At 35.6% G+C, this 25,531-nt stretch overlaps 1 protein-coding gene across 9 annotated transcripts in view; it reads left to right on the top strand.

Moving 5' to 3' along the window:
* TRDN (triadin) overlaps positions 1-25,531 on the top strand; it is a 373,465-nt gene that overhangs the window by 201,485 nt on the left and 146,449 nt on the right. For all 9 annotated transcript variants that reach the window (XM_073789556.1, XM_073789557.1, XM_073789553.1 and 6 more), the window contains one exon: positions 22,995-23,048. In XM_073789556.1, coding sequence (XP_073645657.1) covers positions 22,995-23,048 — 54 coding nt within the window. The remainder of the gene's footprint in view (positions 1-22,994; positions 23,049-25,531) is intronic.

Raw genomic sequence — 25,531 nt, 5'->3', positions numbered from 1 at the left:
TGGCCACACTTGTGAACATCAGTCTCAGAGTATTTGCAAAAATGAAAGCATTCAGGACTAAGGGTAAGGAAGCTTTCAGTAATACTCATCACCCTAGGTAAAGGTATCTACTGAGTACATATAAAACTAGAACGAATTTAGAAACTCTGCTAAAATAGTGGCTGATGCTATTCTGCGCTACCTGCAATCTTTTAGTTGAGTCCAACTGATAGTTATTTTTGTCTATATATGTAATTCCATTCACATAGTGGGTATTAGACAAATTCTTATTCAGTTGAAATGAATCTAATGTATATTCATCAGTGACATGCCATCTCCCTTTCCTAAGTATATGACTATAATCCCCTTGAATCCAGCGAGAGACCATATCGTGTTCTATTTATTGTAGTAGTTATTGTTGGAGTGTGATTATTTGGCTAGCACATGGATTTTTTTACATAGTGTTCACCTAATAAATGTAAATAAATATAACTAAATTTATAGGAAAGAAATAACTATGTTTTAATGTTACATAGAAGTTTATCTCAAGGGTTGTGGACTCAGGCTGCCTGGATAAAGGTCATCCATATGACCTTATGGGTAAAACTTGGTTTCCTCATCTGGAAAGACACTAACAGTTCTCACTTCATGAGGTTTTTGTGAAAATTAAATGAGAAAATGTAGGTCAGATGCCTAGTGCAGTATCTGGTATATTATAAGCAGTCAATACATAGTTCCTGTATTTATCATTATTATGAGTCTTATTTATTCTGCTTGACATTCTGAAGGTCAGATTCTGTTTCATGGAAAAGTTACGTATGAAAAAAGTAAGTAGCTCCTAAAGATGGTTTAGTTGGATCATTCAATACGCATTTGATTGAATACCTTCTTTGTAGTAAGCACTGTTCTGGCATGTCCAACAAACATGGGCTTTACTAAGAAGAATTGAAAACTCCATGACGGCAAGCTTCTGGGGGTTTAATCACTATGTTTCCAGAGTCTAGAGTGGCATCTGGCACAGAGTACATGCTCAGTACATATTTGCTGAATGAATGAATGAAAAAGAACTCCATAGATATTAAAACTCTCTAGTTTTACTTCTTAGTCGTGTAACTATTGAAAAAGGAACTTGATATAAATTAAGGTTTCTTGTACGTAGATGTATACAAAACTGGAATGTGCGCAAAATTATATTATTGTCATTATATTTTTGCTTAGGAGAAGGATATCAGTATTAATGCTATCCTGAGGTACTGGTTTTTCAGCAGTGATCAAAAGATTCTTGCATTACTAATTGGGAGAAGGATCCTTAAAGAGAGGAATTTTGGTACAACTATTATGCAGATTACTCAATTTGTTTATGTTGACTTTTTCCCTAATATGTACATGTGTATTAAAATGTAACTCACATGTATACTTTCTTATTTCCTATCCAGCCAAAACTCATCTCCGCAGCATATGTGCTCAAGGATTCATTTTTCTGAGACTTAAGAAAAGCTGATATTTGCATATACATTTACTATCTATTAATAATCTCAGGAAAGCATCAACTACTTGCTAATATTCAACATATGTCCATGGAAGTACCCTTTTAAACAGTGAACTTCAGACTATCAGAGCAATGTGAAAATTTTTATACTTTAACTCACATATTTTCCAAGTACTCCTGCAGATCCTGTACAGTGGTTTCTTATATAGTACTTATTCTGCATTTTAATCATGCTTCAGTGGTCTAGAATTTTTTAAAACTCTGAATAAAAAGGATCTTGTAACCTTAATGTTAACCTTGATCAATATTTCAGAAAGTATTAGGAAAGGATTATTTATTGTGACCTAGGGGAAGTGCTAATCACAAAGACCCAGCATGGGTTCACCAAAATCAAATAAGGCATGTAAAATTAACCTTAATTCTTTATCTGATAGTGAACTGGAAGATTAGAGAGATTATGTACACTTGGTGAATGTGTAGCAAATCTTTTGAAAAGGTGCCTTGTGATATGTGATTAAAAGGGAGAGAATGGACTGAATACAAGGGACAGCTAGTAATCCTTTGGACTTCTACTTACCAACTCAATAATAAACAACTCTTCACCGGCAGAGATCTCTAGGGATGTGTAGAGACCTGCACCATTACTTGGGAGTTTCTGGATTTAGTTAATCCTTGATAAAAAAGATCGAATTGTGGCACTATTACGTATTTCTTTATTTGTAGAAGGCTCATTCATGACTCATCAATGTTTTATGATACATTTGCTATCACAATAGGCCAGGACATCTTCAAAGTCAATAACATTTATAACGATTTTATGTGGAAGAATGCTTGCTGGGACCTATATTCACTTGCCAGCTGGCTATATCAAACACTACTCTGTCTGTTGTTGAGTGCTTTCCGTACAGTGCCCTAGTTATTCTTGCAGAAGTTACTTTTTTCAAGTCTGTGAAGTCATCAATTCAGTCGTATCAGAAAGAACTAATGCTTCTTTCTCAGTGCTTTAGTTACTCCTAAGTAATCTCAAGTCACAGCATTGTACTCTTAAAAGAAAATTCTCTCTCTTTTTCTTGTAATCAATATTGTCTGGTACGTCACCAAGTTATTATTTCAGATATAGTCTCAATTAAAGTGGTGCCCATAGTTTGATGTTTTGATGTCAGAAAGTACAGGTATATACAGGTCTCTGCACTTGAAGCACTTCTGATAATCCCTTTAGGAACAAATGCAGGGTGGTGTGTCAAAGCTTCAACTCAGCACACTGTCCCCTCCCTCAGCTCTTGCTCCAAGACCCCTGATTTAGCAGCCTGGGGTGCTTATGTTATTGCCATTACTTCCACCAGCACCCTTAGCACTGAGAATTTGTTGAACACTATGTGATAAAACCCTTAAAATGATGTTTTCAGAGTCTCATTGCATAGATTGCAAACTTTGTAAAGATTTTTATTTTTTAAAACACATTCCTCCATGAAATACTATTTATTATCTCTTGATTTCTTAACTCTTTTACTCTTTTTTTCTGTGCTACTTTCTATGTAATGTGATTTTTTTATCCCCCAACCCCATCCCCTGTCAAATAAACATACACAGTGATATGTTTTAACTCAGAGAATTAGTAAACATTTTAGACATTTTTTGCATTCTAGCCTACTGGAAGCAGTCAAATTTTAAATTAGCTAGTTACTAATATCACAATTATTATTTTTTCTTTATTTCTTATTTTTTTTTAATTTGTTTTTGGCTGCGCTGGGTCCTCGTTGCTGTGTGCGGGCTTTCTCTAGTTGTGGCGAGCGGCGGCTACTCTTCCTTGCGGTGTGCAGGCTTCTCACTGCAGTGGCTTCTCTTGTGGAGCACAGGCTCTAGGTGCGTGGGCTTCAGTGGTTGCATGGGCTTCAGTAGTTGTGGCACGCGGGCTTCAGTAGTTGTGGCTCATGGGCTCTAGAGAGCAGGCTCAGTAGTTGTGGCACACGGGCTTAGTTGCTCCACGGCATGTGGGATCTTCCCGGACCAGTGCTCGAACCCGTGTCCCCTGCATTGGCAGGCGGATTCTTAATCGCTGAGCCACTAGGGAAGCCCTTTATTTCTTCTTATGGTTTTTCACATTATATAAACTTTAAATTTTTTTTCTGATTTATCGTTATAATTTAATTTTTTAAAAAATGGTATTATTTTACTTAAACTCCTAAAATTTTTACCACAAAATTCCCATTCATGGAAGTTATTGAAAGGTTTATGTTAGAGTTTTGTTAGTTTCTGGCTGAAGCCTTTTAAAAACAGCACATGATCTGTTAGTAAAGAGATGTAATCAATAATGATCAGATATTTTGCTCAAATATTAGGAGACCAAGAAGGATGTTTACAGCCTCACCAGGAAGCCTTACCACAATGACTGGGGGATTTTGAAACCTAGAAAGAAAAATGTGACGTTTCTCAAATTAGATAGTCTATGAGCACTGTTCAGCTAAACATTCTGTATTGATAGAAATGTTCCATATCCACATTGTTGAAAATGGTAGCTACTAGCCACATGCGTTTTCTAACTCTTGAAGTATGACTGGTGCTACTGAGAAGCGTAATTTTAAATTTTATTTAGTTTTATATTTGAATAGCCAAATGTGGCTAATGGTGCCCTGTTGGCCAGCACAGCTTACTCTTTTAGTTTACTAGATCCTTCCTTTACCCGCTCCCCACTCCTTTATTTATCTGAGAACCCAGACACAGAAAATAAATTGTAGTTTTACTTAACACAGGGGTCAGTTAGGATTCCTGTGCTTCCTAAGAGCTGGGTAAGTTTCCATGGAGTGCTGGTAATCTCACTCTTGGGGAAAAAAGTATAGCACTGAATTAGCATTTGTTCATTTCCATGGTGTAAACAATCCCACCATGACCATTTTGAAGCTACCAACATGAAATCACCCAGCTGGAGAAATTTCTAAAAATTTGACTAGTGGCTCTCACAAGCTTGTACGAACTGGCTCTAATGTACTTATGCCCTGTGAAAGTCCAAAGCCCTCCCACCTTTGCTTCAAAATCCCAGAGCTTTGTATGCTCAAGACCACCTCTGGCTGTGAGCCCTGCTCTTACTTAATTGGTTCAGTTAGTAGGTTGGCTTGTTAATCCTCTTGATTCTGTCCTTTATTCTCACCACCACTTGTCTTTAATTTGCACAAAATCCATTCACACAAACTATTTATGTAAAGAGTTGAATTTTAAAAAAAGGAGTTTACGGATGGTAGAGCATGTGTGTGTGTGTGTGTGTGTGTGTGTGTATATGTGTGTGTGTGTATAATCAGTGGTAACAAATACAGACTGAATATTGGCTATCTTTGCTATTTAATGCTCTCTGGATATTGTCTGTTGTCCTTTCCCAGGTATTCACTAGCCTCAGGTCATCTCTCTGACTCCTTTCTGACTTTTTTTCCTCACTTGTCCTCACCCCCTTACTTTTGGATTGCCCCCAGGAATTCTAAAATTCTCATTGTCATTAAAAGCAGTTTAGGTCTTTCCAGTCTCCTAGACTCTCCTTTTAGCATCCAAACTCATCACTTTGCTTAAAGGGCCCCAGGATCAACCTTCCTTATAAAGCAGTTATTCATAAATTCAACAGTTATTTATTGAATACTGATAATGTGCCAGGCACTCTTCTGGTTGTAAATATCAAATCTGGCCCTCTATTACATTAGTAGTGAGTGTAATCATTGTCAAAATGCCTAGCACAGTGCTGAAATATGTTTGCATTCAATAGATATCATGTTATTATATATATTTTAAGCAAAATTTAGAATTATTTAGAAACATTAAGGGAAAGAAATAGAGGATGTGATCATCAGAAATATTAAGCTTTTCATTTCTTTATTTCATCTATTCCCCATAATTACACATCCTATTCCACCCCAAAGCCTTTTCAGTCATATTTATGACCCTCAGATGTATAGAGACAATGATATAATCCACTATCATTGTAGCAAAGTTGTGCATTTTTAATTAATACAAGCATATCTTTCCATTGACCTGTATTTGTTTGTTGTTGTTGCTTCTGCTATAAATTTGCTAGCTGTACATTGTGGGTACACAGTAAATATGCACTGAAAACACTTTTGGTTTCAATGAATGAGAAACTACAATAAATGAAAAATACAGTAAGTGCCGTAGTCATGCTTAATAATATATTTTGGCTTATTTTTTTTCTTTGATCATTCTTTCAGCTTTTACTCTAATATTATTTGGTAAATTTTGCAAGTACATTGGGCAATATTTTATTGCCCCGATGCTAGATGCTTGTGGCAGAAGAGGATATATACAGTGTCCTGTGTTAATACGCTTGCTCATCCACCCTGTCTCTCACACCTTCCCACTGTTTTAGGCCTCCGCAGCCTCTGTCCTAGTCCAGGCTGCCATTACCTTTAGTCTGGAACACTGTTTTATCCTTCTTGACTGGCTCTGCATAGCCTGTAATTTGCACCACATATTTTGCAGTGCGTGGATTCATAGCCTACACATCTGGTTATTTTACTTTCCACTTTAAACCTGCTGAAGCTTTACTTTGTCCTTAGGATAAAGTTCAAATTTAAGGGTGTCAGTGCCTCTCCTGCTCTGTGTCTAGTTTCATCTCTTGATAACTGCTTCACCACACAAAATTCTCTCCAGTCATTTAAAGGCATTCCATTCTCTGTTACACTTTCTGTTCTTTCAGAGGCTTCTTTCTTTGTTGAAAACCTTATCTTCACCTCTCTGTCGCTTATGTTTTGAATAACTTTTATTCATATTAAAGTATCCAGTTATTATTTCCGTAAAATATCATCCCTTCCTGCCCCTCTGGATAGGAAGGTATTTTGTTCCAAGAGTTCCCACTAAGTCTCCATCTCTTACAATGGAACATAGTGCACAGCACTGGGTATTTAATCGTATCTCACCAGATCAGAGTCCTGTTTTTTTAAGTAGGTTTCTCTATTTTAACTGACAGAGCTGGGTACAATGTAAAATGAATATCATGCCTCTATTCAAAATTAAGGAGAATTAATAAATGCTATCCATAACTAGGAGATTTTGTTTCTCAGCTGGTATTCAAAAGTGACTAGGAAGAAAGCATACATTTGCAAGTATCCATTATGTTCAAAGTATTGTGCTCAGTACTTTACATATGTCACCTCATTTAATCCTCACAGCATTTGAGCCTTTGAAAACCTAAGCATGCCCAAGGGTATAAAATACTAATTGGCAAAGCTGGGATTCAAAGCTTGACCTTTCTGAATACAATATTTATGTTCTTTTTACCAATTCGCATTACTTTTGAGGGTCTATGAAAGCTGAATTGCTGACTACTATCCATCTTGTTGGCTGAATTGAGGAATATTTATTAAAGAGCTTTGTAAACTGTAAATATTCTACACACGTACAAGGAGCTATGGGTATTCCTTAAGCATCTCTTAAATACATAACTAAGTGACTCTGCAGTATTAATAGTGTCATTAGTGTTAGAGAGAAGCAAAAAATATTTATTCTTTTTATTTCTAAGAGTAACATTGCCCAGTGTGTATTCCTCTGGGATACAGGGGAATGTTATATTAGAGAAGAGTTCTATCATCAAATATGTTTAGGAAACAATGAGATTAAATTGGTTTCTCTACTGTAGAATTTCAGTGTGGAATATGTTGTCATTTTAAAATCTTAGAAAGGTAACATCTTGTCTGCATGCTTTTCAGAGTTCTTGACCCTGAACTCTTTCTGTGGGTAAGAGCATCTGTCAGAACTAGTATTCTATGGATCCCACTTGTAAATTAGTTGTAAAATTACTCATCAGAGAATGTTACTCTTAAAAATGTGTTCTGCCATGTAAATTCAGACAAGGATTGTGGATGGCTATTTCTGAGATGGTAAGTATGGAAGTTAATTTATATATGTGGGTTGCAAAATAACTCATTAAGTTACCCCTCTAAGAAATAGATATGAGAGTTTCCCACTTTATATTAGATGATATAAAATATGACTTCTTATTCGTGTGCTTAATTAGTATTATGCATACTGAGATGCTTCAATTAAATTCAGAAACTTTGATGATTGAATATTGTGCATACAGTGTTGTGATGAACCAGATGAACAGCACAGAGCACATGGGAATTACATACTTACTATCTGCCGTCTTCTAAGCATTTTCAGAGTATTAGCTCCTGTCCTAATGTGAAACCAGGTACCATTTTTAATACATTTTAAAGATGAGGAGACCAAGCAAGAGAGCTATTGAATTATTTCCCAATGTCACACAACTAAAAATCGGTTGGGATTGGATTTGTAAATAGGCTGTGTGCCTCTAGGGCTTATGTTATTAACCCCTGTGTGATACAATATTGCCACTTCCTTATTGATTTCTGATGGTGAAGTCTTTGTGGAAAAAATAATTTCTTTGTACAAAAGTGTACTTGTATTACTATAGTTTTCAAGATTTACAGCAGTTTTGAATGAAGTAATCACAAAAGGTAGCAGTCTTTTACCCTTCTTACAATTCATTTTTACCAAATAATTAATACTTTACCATGCTTCTCCCATGTTCTTTCATCCTTTAAAATAACATGTTTTTATTCAACAGATTTACTATTTTAGTCCATCATTTAGCTTGTGGGGGGTATATTATGCATATCCACAGAGAGGGGATGGCATGAGGGAAGAAAAATGATGCATTTGGAAAGTCTGTCCTCACGGCATGTGTAGATTCCGGAGAGAGACAGAAATGTATGTGAACAATGAAAGCACACATAGAAGGTATAGATGCCTTAAGAAAAGTCCTGGTGAGGTGCCATGCTGGCTCAAAGGACAGAGAGAGGACTTGCACTTGGGGGATCAGGGAAGTTTCCAGAAAATGATGGTATTTGAGGTTGGATGAAAAAGAGTACGCAGTTGGATGCGAAGATAAAGAGAGAAGCAGACAAGCACAAATAAAGGCATGGGGAGAGCCCCAGTGCTAATTTCATGTCCAGAGTTACTAAAACGTGCTGTATTCAGTTGGGTGTAAGCAGAAAGCAACTTTGTTCTTTCAGTGACTACCACTGCAAACCTCTCTTTAGACCTGCTTTTCTCTACCCCTTGGATGAAATCCGAAAAAGACCCTATATTTTTCCTGGTCATGCTCAGATAATAAAACAATGATCTTTTCCCCCAAGCATTTAAAACTTCCAAATCCAATGTAATATCAAAGCTCCCAACACCCATCCCAGTTAAAAAGTTTCCCATTGTTCAGCTTGAGCTTGCCCTGAGCTTGGAAGCCTGTAAGTGGGTGGGGTGTCCTGGGCTTCCTGTCCCTTCTCCTCACTCTGTTCCCAGGCAGCTGATTGCCATAACCTCCAGGGTAAGAGCAAAGGGGAGGGAGCAGGGATGAGGGATACAATCTAACTTGACTGGCTCAAGTATTACCTGAGTTTGGTGCCTTCTGTCCTAGTGTCAGATGTCCAAAACTGATTTGCACACCAAAGATAAGTTATACCATTGACAAGTTAATTTAATAATTCTAAAATGCTTACTATAAAATTTTCATGTAATTGAAACAAATGCATGTTATTTTTAGGACTGTGCCTTTTTCATTTTATCTTTTTTGTGTAAAGGAATATACACATTTTAACTTTAGGAATCAGGGACATAGGGGTTAACTACCACCTGAAACCATCATGTAATTTAATTTTTAGAAAAGAATGCCAAGGCCTGCTCGAATGGGATTGGGAATGCCACAGTTTAAATTCTTTGAACATCAAATATATGTATTACTACCTTTAGATCTGTTTCATATCTAACCTGTTTTAAAAAAAATCTTAATTTAAAATCAACTACATGGCCCCAATTGTAGGATAACTTATGAACATTTGTGTGTGTAGCATGCTGTGTTCTGCATGCATTTCTTTGCTATTTGCCATTTGTTGAATTCATAGGTACCATTGTCCTTATCAATACACAAGAGAAACTCATTCTCTGTTTTCAGTTATTCCTAAAGTGTTAGCTCTCAGGAGAGACTCTGAAAGATTCTGTTCCTGTTTTTGAGCCCAGCAAGTTCCTTTTAACTGAGACAGTAATTTATAACACTGAATGTAAATGACATGGAATGATTTTTCTTAGACCAAATTAATTTGTTTCAGTACTTTGACAGTCTTCTAACATATAACAAAATCTAGATTTTTAAAAAATTGTCTTTAAATGATCTGATTCCAAAATTACTAAAATACATTAAAGACTTCAAATATTTAAAAAGAAAAATTCTGAGAACAATTCAAAGATTAAATTCACATAAAGGCAACCAAACTCAATAAAAGTAAATAAATTATAAATCCAAAGTTAACTAAAAAAAAAAAGAGTAGAACTAGATTTTATTCTTCTATTTTTGGTTAATATACTTGTTACTATTATTTGAATATTTTATAAGGGTTGATATTTTAAATATTTGAAGAATTTTGGGGTAAATATATTCTCTATCAATATCATTGTTTTTGTTTATAATTAATATTCTTGTAATACAATATACTAATTTACCATGATACTGCAATATTAACACTATTTCTGTGCCCGAGATAAGTAATTAAAGGGCAGCCTTGGAATCCTTCTTTTCTGGTCTTCTTGTTATATGAAATAATGCATTTCTTTCTTGTTTAAGTCAAATAATATAGGATTTTCTATACATTACTCTATAGAAATTAGCTGTTAGTACTGCCATTGTTGTTATTTTTTTAAAACTCAGAACCGTTTGTATAAAAAGATTTGCTTATGTTTACATATGGCTATCAAGAAAAAAATGACATTATTTTGAAAAGAGTTGAAAAGGCTTTCTATGTTGGAAACATGCTGGACTAGGAATCCGAATATTTATGACTTAGCCTAGGCCTGCCTGCCTGTCTGATAGGGTTATGACATAGATCTAGTGAAATAATTTATGCAAAGGACTTTGGAAATTCTAAGGATGCATACAAATTAAAAATTTCATTCAAATACAGAATAGTTCAGAGTAAGATTTTCAGTATGTTGGTGAGGACTTTCTAGAACTTAATGTGTTATACAATCTTGATGTCTGTGAAATACAGTTTTGTTGAATATTTATGCAGAATATTCATAGGTTTTGTTTTTTTTGGTCTTCCATTATTCGATGTTGGCTTTTTGCTTGGTTTTAAAAATTTTCTGATTAAAATTTTAATCTGTACATTTGAAGTTATCTGATTTTCTAGAAAATTCAATAAATGAAGGATGAGGAATCAATAAAATTTTTAGAAATTTGAGTAGACATATATATTCCAAGGACTGATGGAAAAAGTCAAGTATGGTCACAAGATAAATCAGTATTTTAAACATTTCAGCACAAAATACTGAGGCACCACCACTAAGTTTCTGCTTACTGTTCAAGAGATAGAACATCCTTCTTGGTATTAGTCATCTAATGAGTGTTCTCTGGTTCTAGTGCTTGAATACTTGGGTTAGATTGCAATTAGTATGGGACCATTGGTGGAATGATCAACCTTCCTGTGATAGCGTTTTGCAGTAGTTTGCCATGATATCAGTGTGTTTTTGAAACTAAATTGACTTTTAAAATTTCCCATCATCATGTGAGCTTGTTTGAGAGATATTTGATTATTTGCTAGTCTCTGGTCTGAGGATTTACCATGGTAACCTCTATTGCATCCTTACTTTTGGCCTCCTCCCTCCAGCCTCATCGTATAGTACCGGAACTCATTCTGTCTGCTTTTGAGATTTCTTGTCAATGTTAAAGTTCTCAAAAAAAAAAAAAAAAAAATATATATATATATATATATATATATATATTTTGCATTACGCGGGCCTCTCACTGTTGTGGCCTCTTCCATTGCGGAGCACAGGCTCCGGACGCGTAGGCTCAGCGGCCGTGGCTCACAGGCCTAGCCGCTCCGCGGCATGTGGGACCTTCCCGGACCGGGGCACAAACCCGTGTCCCCTGCATCGGCAGGCGGACTCTCAACCACTGCGCCACCAGGGAAGCCCTCTCAAAAATATTTCATGCTCCATAGTCAATTGTAATTTCATTCTTAACATAGATTTTTCAAACTGTTCTTTGGTTTCTGAACTCAGATATGTACAGTAGTTCATATTTGTAAAATTTTCATTGCCTTCACATGGGTCATGTGGAATCCAGTCCATCTGTGAGATGCTGGGGATGGGCTACTTGGAAACCTTATAGTTCTAAGAGTGGATTTCAGTTCAGTCATTTGTTGGAAGAAGATTAATACCTTGCCTTTTACCAAAGTATGTGGGAAGGTGTTTTCATGTACTAGCACTCACTCATTTGCTCTCAAATACTTCTGTGTACATGGCTCCAGTAATTGAAATATTAACTCCCTTATTTGTGCATATGAGCGTGGATTTTGAATATTCAAAGGTAGAGACTGGCTGCTAAAGTGACCTATTATGCTTCATTGTATGGTCCCAGGGAAAGCAGTGCATTTGCGCAATATGTGAAAGTGTGGGCTTCAGAGCAATGTCAGTCCTTAGTAACCTCAGCTTGTCATTTTGCTGTTAAGAGAACCTCTAGGCTTCCTGCTAAATATCAATTTAAGTTTAAGTCTGCATGCTTGACATTGGGGACTACTGTTCCTGAGAGGTGTGCATAATTTCTTTTAACATTGATGGAAAGGAGAGCACGACGTGGTGAAATATCCTTCTTGGGAGGACAACATTGTGAAGCTCATTTATTTCTCTAGATCGATTATGTGCGAACTGACAGTTAAAGCATTTGAACTCTTAGAGCTGTGACACAAATTTGTGCTAAAAAACAGATGATCACACATTACAATAAGTCCACAATCCCTAAAATTAGAATAAATAGGGACTGTTATCTATGACTCATTCAGTGACATTTCATCTCAAATATGTAGTGCATATTTTCCCGTACATCCCAGAGGGAACAAACAGCAAATAATATCACCTTCATGTTTAAACAAACAACTGCATACTTTACATATTAGATTAGGGGAAAAAACCTCAAACATGTGGCAGCTATTATAGTACATAGCTTCAAAAATTAGATCACTTCATCCAAGTATTTTGTTCTTCATGAATGTTAGTAAACACCCAAGAAGGTTGAAATCTTCATATCAGATAGAAGAAAATAATCAAATATTGCTCTCTGGCTTTATTAGATCTGTTAACTATTTGCCAAATGGTCCTCTTTAGCTTTAGAGATAAAAAAGGTTGCCCTATAATCTTGATATATCAGAATACCTACATATAATATTTAATAGCACAATTTTATGCATTAGAAAACCTGAGTCATTTCAATAATAAATTTCATTTCTAATATCTTTTCCCATTTTTCCCTCAACTGTCATTGTTTTTTATCACAATTTACTGCTTGTATTCACATTTTTTTCAATTCTTCTCTCCAGTAGTTTTTTTCTCTTTATCCTTTTCTCTCTCATATTTTTCCTTTTTAATAAAATTCCATTTTCAGCTAAATTGAATGTATTTTGAATTTGGACGTCTTCCTTGTACTCGTCATTGATCACAATATTACCCTTACAGGAAATAGTTGGGCGTTGTTGGCATTTCAATAGGATAATTTTGATTTCCAGAGGAAGAGATGCCTTTCTCTCCACCATCTTGGGATCTTTCTACCTTAATAGCTTTCGCACCTCCCGGACTTTTTAATATTTTTCTCTCCATCAGGTATTTTTCTGCTCTCTTCAAATAAAATGGAGTTTCCTATTTTGAAAACAGCGTTTGCTTGATTCTCCTGCTACCTTCAAGCCACATTGTTTCTAGTGCCTTTTACAACACTTGTCAAATAAATGACTTAACACCCTCCACCTCGATTTAGTCACCGCCCACCTTAAGCCCCTAAAGACAGATGTAGTGTAAACCCTGACAGTTGGCTTTTTTTTTTTTTTTAAATGCCAGTGCCTGACTTAAGCTTTGGTTTCAGAGTCATCCACTTCAAACCACTTCCTAGATGGCTGTCTCAGATAGGCACCTTGACCACTTCCCAGATGGCGGTCTCGGATAGGCACCTTGACCACTTCCCCGATGGCGGTCTCGGATAGGCACCTTGACCACTTCCCAGATGGCTGTCTCAGATAGGCACCTAGACCACTTCCTAGATGGCTGTCTCAGATAGGCATCTTGCCCCAGCCCCCCACCTTCCATAGTCCAGGCTTTTTTTTTTTTTTTAGAGATCTTGGTTTATTTTGATAACCGACCGCTTGGACCGCTTGCTTTTTCTCTTCCCAGGCTTTAAACTCCCACTCTTACGTTTTTCATTCACCAGTAGTGAGTCTGCAAAACCCTAGGCCCAACCCTTGACCCCAACAAAGGCAGAACTCCAGGCCTGCTAGCTCTCTCTTTCTCTCTGTCTCCCCTCAAGAACTTGCTTTGTGGCCTCCAGGTGTGCCATGTAATTTCCAGGACCTGTAAGTAACCTCTTTTGTTTTTATTGCTGAGGGTGTCTTGCAATCATAATAAGAATACAAGGCCCTGTCCAGATACAACATAGGTTATTGATAGGCTGAGACCAGCACAGAACAATAGGCTTCCTACTATTTGCATCCCAATTCCAAAATCGTGTTCAAAAATGTTGCCAGGGACTCTCTAGATATAAAAACAAACTCTCTTTGTGTTTAATCCTGAGGTTTATTTCTTCATTTTTTAAACATCCTCTTTCCTTGACCTTTGCTGAAATTAACATCTGAATTTTTCTTATACATTTTCAACCAATATTTTTCTCAAGCCAACTTGAGAAAGCCAACTTCTGTTTGTCCCTTGGAAAAACTGTTCCTTCTTCCTCTCATAATGTTAACTTAACCTCTATGTGGATGATGTGAGAATCTCCATATGTCTTCAAAGGCCATATTTTTTTCCCAATGTCTACTTAATATTTTCACTTGAAGTTACACCATTGTCTCAAACGCAATATGTATTTCTGTTATAAACTTCAAATAAATTATGTTAAAACAAATTCTGTTTATCAGGTCCTAAACCTGTCATATTTGAATAAACAGCCTTCTTTTTCCTCCTCTGTACATGTCAAACACATCTACAGAGGAGGAAAAAGAAAGCTGTTAAATGTCTAACTAATTATTTTCTTTCCACTTTCCATTCCATGAACACCTGCCTAGTTTTACACATTATCATTTTACAACTAGAGTATTTCAGTGACAATTTACCTGGTTTCTATGCTCCCAGAATAAGCCCTTTCTCTTGACAATCACGGAAAGTTTATCTCTTCGAAACATTGCTGTGTAACTCCCTTGCTCAAAAGTGTAATGGCTCTTAATGTTCTAAGAAAAAAGTACATCTCATTCACTGAGATTTCAAGGTTAGTTTTTTTGCCCATAATTTACTTTAAACAATTTAAAATTTTTCATTTTTACTTCTCATTAACACAAAGGGGACTCTTGCTCCCCAGCCAGATAGATCCATAATCCACGGGAATACTTAACCAGTCATTCACTTTGTAACTTTCTTTCCCTCACCCCTTTGTGGCTCTGTACTCTCCTTCAAGCCTTACCTGCCTCCTTTAAAATTGCCAAAATCCAAAACTCAGATTACTGTGCCCTTCATTTGGCATTTTTCCTGTAGTGTCCCTAACCAGACTGTGTGTGGAAATAGTCCTTACATTTAAGTATTGTGCCTGCCCCCAGTAAGCATGAATGCAAACAATACAGAAGCAAGAGTGAGTGATAGAACTCAGTAATTATTTGGAGAAGTATTTTCTCATTTAATAAAATTGAGTTGTGCAACCTTAAATTGTCTGTTAAACCTGAGGACAAAGTTTAGCTGAAAGCGTTTCTTAAAAAATATAACCCTGAATTCTTCCTTAGATTGCTTTGATTTAGGACTCTCTGTTAAGGATTCCTTCTTTTTGGAAATCATGCTAATTTTCCAGTGTAATAGATCTGCATTTTATAAACCTAGCCATTTTTTCAAGAAATGTAGATTCTCTTTGAAGCTGATTATAACATCTTCAGATTTTGGCATGTGCAGTATTATAGAGAAAAAAAAGACTCAGTGAGTCTGAACAGTTTTATGAGGATAATCGCTACCTATTTGGTTTAGAATTTCAGGCAGATAACAATGACTTTTTTAAACATTCTCCTAATCATTATTCATGTACCCATGCAAAAACATTGACTGGATGCCTTCTTAGTGCCAAGAATTGTGTGAGAGAATGAAAATAAACCATGCTTTGCTCTCAGTTTTTGCTTCCACTATCCTCATTTTTTTTTTTTTTTTACATTTTTATACGGTTACTTTTATGCTTAACAATTCTGTTTGTTTATAACATTCCCAAATTGGGTAATGAGATAAAAGGGGGCATGTGTGTGTTTCTTATTGTCTAGAAAAGTGAAAACCAGAATGGTAATATTCACAGACACTGTTTACTAATGTTAGAACAATAGGGGCTGGTGGTTTTTAAGGGCTGAATTAGATCATGATGCTCTATGGTATCATTTAGTGAGGAAATCACTCCTCATAGTATGTATAAGTTGTGAGTTAAGGGACCTACCAACAGCATATCACTTAATTTTTAAGACTGAAATTTTACTTGAAAAATATGGCTGAACAGCCAGAAATTTTGTTTTTTTGATATGTATGCATAATATACATAATAAAATAGCTTGTTTTCTAAAATAAACTCTTGACTCTTTAAATTTTATTTTGTTTCACTTAAAGAGCCCAAATCGATCTTAGATAAGGAAATAAATCACTCATATTGGGAATGCAATAATTTTTCCAAATCATAACATTTATTTCAATAAAAAGTCAAGTTTCTACTTGAGTCCTAATTCTTCTAGGAAGCATGTTTCTCCTAAGAGAATCCATCCAGTTTGGTGGTTAAAATGCTTGCTTTTAAAACATGATCAAAGAAAAGGGGGTAATTATTTTATGGTAAGGGAGGACTACCAAGGTAAGCCTCAATAATAAAACTAAATAATCAAGAAATTTTCCATCAAAACATAGGTATTTTTTTTCGCGTATCTTTGTTCATAGTCACGGATTTTGGAAAGGTGTTACAGAAGTAGAAAGGGACCTGAAGTGATCATCTGGGGCTGCCTCTTTGCTTTAAGCAGATACATTGAGGACCCCTCGAAAACAGATATCTATCTGGCAACCCCAGGAATGGGACCTCACATCTTCCCATGGTATCACATTACATTGTTTTATTAGCTGTATGGCAGAAGGCTTTTTCTTAATCTGACTGGAATCAGCCTTCCGTTTAACATGCCAAATATTTTTTTTAACATCTTTATTGGAGTATAATTGCTTTACAATGGTGTGTTAGTTTCTGCTTTATAACAAAGTGAATCAGTCATACATAAACATATGTTCCCATATATCTTCCCTGTTGCGTCTCCCTCCCTCCCACCCTCCCTATCCCACCCCTCCAGGCTGTCACAAAGCACCGAGCCAATATCCCTGTGCCATGCGGCTGCTTCCCACTAGCTATCTACCTTACTACGTTTGTTAGTGTGTATATGCCCATGACTCTCTCTTGCCCTGTCACAGCTCACCCTTCCCCCTCCCCATAACCTCAAGTCCGTTCTCTAGGAGGTCTGTGTCTTTATTCCTGCTCTACCCCTAGGTTCTTCATGACATTTTTTTTTCTTAAATTCCATATATATGTGTTAGCATACGGTATTTGTCTTTTTCTTTCTGACTTACTTCACTCTGTATGACAGACTCTAGGTCTATCCACCTCATTACAAATAGTTCAGTTTCGTTTCTTTTTATGGCTGAGTAATATTCCATTGTATATATGTGCCACATCTTCTTTATCCATTCATCCGATGACGGGCACTTAGGTTGTTTCCATCTCCGGGCTATTGTAAATAGAGCTGCAATGAACATTTTGGTACATGACTCTTTTTGAATTCTGGTTTTCTCAGGGTATATGCCCAGTAGTGGGATTGCTGGGTCATATGGTACTTCTATTTGTAGTTTTTTAAGGAACCTCCATACTGTTCTCCATAGTGGCTGAACCAATTCACATTCCCACCAGCAGTGCAAGAGTGTTCCCTTTTCTCCACACCCTCTCCAGCATTTATTGTTTCTAGATTTTTTGATGATGGCCATTCTGACTGGTGTGAGATGATATCTCATTGTAGTTTTGATTTGCATTTCTCTAATGATTAATGATGTTGAGCATTCTTTCATGTGTTTGTTGGCAGTCTGTATATCTTCTTTGGAGAAATGTCTATTTAGGTCTTCTGCCCATTTTTGGATTGGGTTGTTTGTTTTCTTGTTATTGAGCTGCATGAGCTGCTTGTAAATTTTGGAGATTAATCCTTTGTCGGTTGCTTCATTTGCAAATATTTTCTCCCATTCTGAGGGTTGTCTTTTGGTCTTGTTTATGGTTTCCTTTGCTGTGCAAAAGCTTTGGAGTTTCATTAGGTCCCATTTGTTTATTTTTGTTTTTATTTCCATTACTCTAGGAGGTGGGTCAGAAAGGATCTTGCTGTGATTTATGTCATAGAGTGTTCTGCCTCATGCCAAATATTTTTTAAAGTGAAAGGCCAAATCATGTCTCATTCAGACTTTTCTTCTTATTAAAAAAAAAAAGTTTTCTTCTTTTAATTGTTTAAATAAATCTATACCTTGATCTTCAACTCTAAATTCTAAATTGTTAAATGTTTAAGAAACCTGCCATTCTTAGACATTCAGAGAGCTAGATGATGCCATGAGGGGAAATGCCCGTTACTCTAATTGTAAATATTCTCACTAATGTTTTCCAGTTTCTTTTCTCCCTAAGCTTACTTCTCTTCAAATAATATAGGAAAAATGTGATTACATGTGTAGAAACTGTAGGTAGATTTTGACTTATATTTAATTAAAACATCAAAATTATTTTTTTCAAATTAAGAAATATTTAGAATAGTTTTTATGGAAAACATAGTCTGTGCTCTTAAAGATTAAGAAAAAAATCAGGAGAATATTTTAGCAAACCTTGAAGAATCTTTTTTTTTTCTGAATTAAACTCTATAATGCTATGATACTAAGTTAAAGGCTATTTAGATTCTAAAGCAAATAGTGTACAAAATACATTCCTCGATCAGAAGATTTTCTGGAAAAAAATAGTCTAGCTAAATTATGCTACCTATTGTAAGCAATGCTGCCAGCTTATTTAGATTCTTAACCTCTAGCAATAACAGATTATTTTGATAAATTATTCATATTTCTGCACTGTGCACCTTTTGCAATTTGCATATCTGGCAGCAAATAGGCTCTCCTTTCAGGCTTCAGTCCTCTTGGTCAGACAGGATGGCCGAAGGCTGCTTCATGATTAATTTCATCTCAGTGGGGTTATTATCATCCTGAAATTAGCAATGCCCCTGAAATATGCTTTCCTGGAGCTACAGGCACAAGAGGCTTAGTTAGTTTAAGAGCTTTTAACCGTATAGTAAGTTTTAGCTTAATTGTTAACCTTTCTCTATTTGGGGAGTATGTACACCTAAAAATAATACTGGATTTTACAAGACTAGAAAACAATAATTTAGAGCTTGATTTAGCAGCTCATTGGATTGCAGGATAATTTGTCATTAGTTTCTAGTATCTTATTTAAAAAGGATGTATACTTTTGAACAATCAAGGAGGTTTTTATATTGCTGGTTCAAAGTTTACTGCTGAATCAATAAATATTAGTTTTTCTTCCGGTTTGTGTAAAAGTCATTCAGCTTTTCTATATTTAGTTTTCTCACCTAAGAACAGTCTAAATGCCTTGTACCATTGCAGAATTAGCAAGAGATGGCTTTTAAAGAAATGTTTCTGGAAAATATTTTAAATTCAGTGATTTGGGGTTGGGAAGAACTGTAAGATTTCTTAGAAAATATTTAAAATGTAAGTGTGGTTCTCTACAATGCTATTATTGTTCATCTGCTGTCCGTTAGTCAAAGACCAATACTAGACTCGCAGTGCAGCAATCTACTTGCTGTTAAAGTTATGTGAACCCTACATTTGAAAACTCAGTGGATTCACACTTCACATTAAAAGAAGTCAGAGTATAAACAGAGTCCTGTAGATGAAAAGTTCATGATATTAAACTAATATTTAAACCTATATGCAAAAATTGATTTCTTAACAAAGTAGTTGCAGACTCAATATATTTTCAGTTTGTTAAGTCAGACTGTTTCATGCCTAAGGAATCAGAAGACACTAAAACATTTGGCTAATCTGATTCATGACAATTTGTTTATATAAATACAACATGTTTCAGGAAGCTAAGAATACTAACTATTCTGATAATTTCCTGCTAAAACATTCCCAGGAGACATATACTGACACTTAAATCTAGGTCCATCCTGTCTCTGATTTTGAGCTCCAAAATATTATTTATGGATTTCAGAATTATTATAAACTTCAGCTGAATTTTCTTATTGTCCTCTGTTCTTATTTAAATCACTATTTTATTTCAAAAATGTAACTATAAAAATTATCTAATAAAAAATTGAAAAAAGGAAAAATTATTTGATATAATAAAATTTTCATTTGGGCTGCGTGTAGTAGAGGCAGTGAGTAATACAGAGGAAATAAGACTGGCCATCACTTGATAATTTTTGAATGGGTGTTGAGAGCACCAATGAGGTTGGAGCTTATTATACATTCGTTATTTTGTTATATATTTGAAAATTTTCCTAGTAAAAGGTTGGTTTCATTTTCAGTTGGCAGTAATCAAAAGGAGAGAGAAAATTATGTATACTGAAAACTTGTTTGTAAAGATTTAATGTGTTTTCACTCTTGTGTAGTGTTTTTTTACCGCTCACTGCTGTGGCCTCTCCCGTTGCGGAGCACAGGTTCCGGACACGCAGGCTTAGCAGCCATGGCCCACGGGCCCAGCCGCTCTGCGGCATGTGGGGATCTTCCCAGACCGAGGCACGAACCCGTGTACCCTGCATCGGCAGGCGGACTCTCAACCGCTGCGCCACCAGGGAAGCCCTGTCTGGCCTTCTTAATGTACATTTATGGTCTCAGAGTTGCTTCCTTCTTAAAGCGTTGGTTTTGAAAATGGAAATACTGTACACTAGCAGATGTCAAATCTGATCACCTCTGCATGTGTCCTCAATAGATTAGAGGCTGACAGAGGAACAGAATGATCAATGGGAGAAGTTATTAATAAGGCCCTAAGAAAAGCTCTCCATAATTCACAATTGGGTATACCGGGTGGTCCAACAGAATCGTAGGCATGGAGAACTCATTTAGAATCAGTGGTCTAGGGATTCCCTGGTGGCGCAGTGGTTGAGAGTCCGCCTGCCGATGCAGGGGACACGGGTTCGTGCCCTGATCCGGGAAGATCCCACATGTCACGGAGCGGCTAGGCCCTTGAGCAATGGCCACTGAGCCTATGCGTCCGGAGCCTGTGCTCCACAATGGGAGAAGCCACAGCAGTGAGAGGCCCGTGTACCGCAAAAAAAAAAAAAAAAAGAATCAGTGGTCTAAGAAGACATTAAAAAAAAAAAAAAAGAAAAGATGGGGGAAATTTGAGTATAAAAATGCTAAGGTACTTTACTGACAACTATTTTTAATTTTTTTTTTTTTTTAAATCAGAACTACTCTACAGTTCTCTGATATGTTGAGATCTTTAAGTAGTAAAACACCTAGGCAGTTTAGGGTACTTTTGATGATCTTTCCTATGTATTCTTGTATCCTTTCATCCACCTTTTCATTCACCAATTATTTATTAAATACCCACTAAATGCTAGTTATAGGGTAGAGTAATACTTAGAAATATATTAGTTAGAATTCACTATGTATAAATCTTGATTAATTCTGATTTGAGACCAACTATTCTAGATGTGACAAAGGTAGCACTAACATGATAGTTGCATGTTCCTCCAGGAATAAAAGAAATTAATAATAAAAAGATCATAGGTAGAATGGACTCAATTTAATTTTGACAAAAGATATTTTGTCTTAAGAAATAAATTTAGGAATAAAGTAAACCATATATGTGGATAAATAATATTTCTTTTATACAAAAACAGAATGAAAAATTACTATTTTTGTATCATGATTATAATACAAATGAATAATTATCTCACCAACAAGAGGTAAAGCATGAATTAGAAATTAAACCTCTGGTGTTTGGCCAATGAAACATTGATTCTTTGCTTATGATTCTTGGCCAAGTTATTCTGATGCAATCTTGTTATTTTATAATTCTAACTAGGATTATAATATTAACCTGTAATCAACATTTGATGATAATTAAATGAAAGATTATAATATATGTGTGTATCAACTACTACATTTACACCTAGCTTAGTACATACAAATAATAGGTCCTAAATAAATATGTGATAAATGAGCAAATAAAGATTAATACCTAAAACAAATGAGCAAATCTTCCTTCCCATGTTGTTAAATGATAATTCAATTATTGAAAACTTAGTAAAGACAATCATGAACAATTATTTAGTGAAATGTGAAATGATCCATTGCTTTAAAAATCTTTATTTCTCCTTTATTTTCATGCTAATTAATCAAATAATATATTTAAATGTCTATGGTATAAGTGAGGTTTTTTTGGTACCCCGTTTCTTTGAAGAGAACATTCTGAACAAAGAAAAAAAAAAAAGCCAACACAACCCCCCTAAGGCAAGAGGGAAGAAAGATTCAAAATGAAACTTGCTCATACTCTCACAACACATATTGTTGTCCAGGGCCATGGTTATAGTTGATGGGCACCACAGCAGTGTAGGGAATGACATTTTAGGTCAAAAGCTTATCCTGGAATTTGGTTGTTCTGGGCTTTGTTCTCTTATTAGTTACTCAGTGACCTTCAGTGAGCCACTTTATTTATGTCTTAATGCTCCATGCATTTCAAAGGGCTAATCATACAGAAATAATATACAAAGAATTCTGAGATTTTCAAATTCAGGTGCTAAGGGCTTCCTTGGTGGTGCAGTGGTTGAGAATCTGCCTGCCAATGCAGGGGACAGGGGTTTGAGCCCTGGTCCAGGAAGATCCCACATGCCACAGAGCATCTAAGCCCATGCGCCACAACTCCTGAGCCTGCACTCTAGAACCTGCAAGCCACAACTACCGAGCCCACCTGCCACAACTACTGAAGCCTGCACACCTAGAGCCCGTGCTCAGTAACAAGAGAAGCCACCGCAATGAGAAGCCCACACGTCGCAATGAAGAGTAGCCCCAGGTCACCCCAAGTAGAGAAAGCCCACGCGCAGCAACAAAGGCCCAATGCAGCCAAAAATAAATAAATAAATAAAATTTAAAAATCAAATTCAGGTGCTTAATGAATGCAAAGTATTCCATGGTCAGTTAACAGTGAAGCAAAATAGTTTTGGGAAACTTTATTTTATGATTTTATTTGGTTCAGTTACTTTATTTCTGTCTCGGTAAGCCTAATTCTCAGTGGTTCTCCTAATAATTGTGTTCATTTCTTAACAAAAATTCTGAGTGCCAAGGGCAGTGTTTTTATGTTTGTGTTTTTATAATTTTTCCTTTTTTTGTTGTTATATATCCTTCTGAAATAGTACTTCATGGTAATTTATTTATGTCTCTCTTTTTTTTTTTCCATAAGATCCTGGCAAAGTCCCAGAAGCCAAACAAGGGACAATAAAAGTTGCAGCACAAGGTAGGCAACAAAACACTTAAAAATTCTATTGCTTTTAAAAAAAAACTTATAGTAGCACTTTATTGACAATAGCCAAAGCTGTTTATTGCAGAATAGCACCATCTGCTGGGTTATTATAGAAAACATTTTGTTGTTGCATGAAGATGCACATTTCAAGAATTTATTTAGTTATTGGAGAAAGTGCAACTGAGAGTAATGCCACATTTGCAGAGGAGACACTGAATGACCCAAGAATTCGTATCTCGACTCCAGGTTTGTCATTGAGCTTTTACTTGTACATCCAAAAATAAACCATAGATTAATTGATACATAGAAGATAATATGATGGACAGATAGAGATACACAAATATATAAAATTTCCAATGTTTTTAGTTATGCATTTAAATTTGTGTCATACTAGAAAATTCAGTCAGAATGTTATTAAATTAATACTACTTCATCTGTATATCGAGACTGCAAAAATCAGATATGACTACAAAGTAATTATCCTAGCTTTTATGAGCCATCTGAGAAAATTTGTTTTATCACTCACTAATATCTTTGGGACATCAAAAGTGGTTTTGTTTAAGAGAACTTTAGAAAGTATATTGATTCTTTAAATCATCGATTTGGGAAAAGTACTTCTTTAAAATAATTTTCCTGTAATGTTATTTTTAAACTATCACCTGAAATCACATCCTTTGAGAAAGCTACTCTAACTCCATTTTCCACTTTATAGAACACTCTTAGGAAAGAAAAAGTAAAATATTTACTGGAGAAAATCTTTATTTTTTCTCCTTTGCCACATTATACAGCATTGACCAATAAAGGAGATGCATTTAGGTGGTGGTACATTTGTTTCTGTGCAGAAGCCCCTTGTAGCAGACTTTGAGAAGTCTGGTGAGCACATGACATGATTCCATCTGATCCAAAATTTTCTGTTACATTTAATCCTGGACCCAACAACATACAGAATCATCCTAGTAAATATTGGTAAAGTGGGTTGACTAGCCATTTGACCCAGTCATGTTGTTTATAAAGTATATGTGCTAGAATGGTTAAGAACTACGATACAAGGTTTTAGTTTTCATTTGATCATTGGGTTGATCAACAAAACTGATTCTTCTTTAGAAGAGTTCTCATCAGGAATGTCATTAATATTATGGGAGGTAGAAAAGCAGGGCAAATATTATCATCACTCTTGTGTTTTCTATTCATGAAAATGCAGCTCAGAGCGGATTCCTTAAGTGAATGACTACCTGGTTCAAGAATTATTGCAGTTAATGCATATATGTTCTCATAAAAAAGCACAATAGCCTGGCACAGTCTGTTTTAACTGAGGCTTCTGAAGGTCATGGTAGGTGTGGAACTATGACTCGAGGCAGGCACTTAGTGTTACTTCAGCCTCCTATTAGAGGAGTTCAGGGGAGAGAATTGAAGAGGCATTTGGAAATCTGCTTCAGATTTGAGCTCGGGGCCATGGGCTTTTACATTCCAAGTACATTGGATTAGGCAGACTCAGAACTTAATGCTTTCCGAATAAAGCATTTATTGTTGAGTGAATAATCAGGTAGAGTTTCGAAGACTTGTAAAACTATCCTTTTATGAGATTAGATGAAAGTGCTGATTGAGAACAGTGTACAAGGCAAGAGTTAGGGGCTATATATATATATGTTCACAATTTAAATTGTAATGACACATCAAAGCAGGGACACACCAAACAGGGATAAATGTCACTTGTGTTGTGCACATACTCAGTAGACCTTTCGTAGACAGGTTTTATAACACCACAGCTGCGTAATTAAATTATGCATAGAAGTAATTAATATTTGCAAGTACTCCATGTGGAGACAGCTTAAACACAATGGCAATACTGCTATAGCAGAGACTGATAATTTTGATAGATACAGTGACAGAATTGACAGTGATGTTTATAGTGGGATAAAAGTTAGAGTATATCTCTTCATTTATTTATTTTTTTACTTTTATAACAAAGGAACTATTTAAACCCTAATTTTATATAAATTATGTATATATGTACATATTAATTATAATTCAGATATAGCATTCTTTTTTGGAAGTACTTAAAAAATTATTTTAACAAAGAGTTTGGAGGCACTGAGAAGACAATGACATAAATGTCTTTATACTACAGGAGATTACAATTTGGAGATATGAGAAATTTAAGTAACAACACAAATTGAATATCTTGTAGTGCTGAATTGAATTGTAGAGATAATAAATGCCAAAGAATTAAGACAAAGTGATTTTCAGTAAGAGGGATTCCTCATGGATGAGGGGTGACTTGAGTTTGTAGCATGACTAAAAAATAAACTGGAAGAAAAAAAAGCATTGCTAGTAAGTGAATGACTTAAGTAGATATAAAGAGCGATAATTATGAAAGGTTGTTGTCATCATCAAGACATGAGACAATAACCTCAACTAGGATGGCGCAGATGACTTTAGAGAAATGCAAGTAAGGTGAACATTTTGAAGACATAATA

Source organism: Tursiops truncatus, chromosome 12 (genome assembly GCF_011762595.2).
Source record: "Tursiops truncatus isolate mTurTru1 chromosome 12, mTurTru1.mat.Y, whole genome shotgun sequence".
NCBI classification, from domain to species: Eukaryota; Metazoa; Chordata; class Mammalia; order Artiodactyla; family Delphinidae; genus Tursiops; species Tursiops truncatus.
This window is presented reverse-complemented; position numbering and strand designations above follow the sequence as displayed.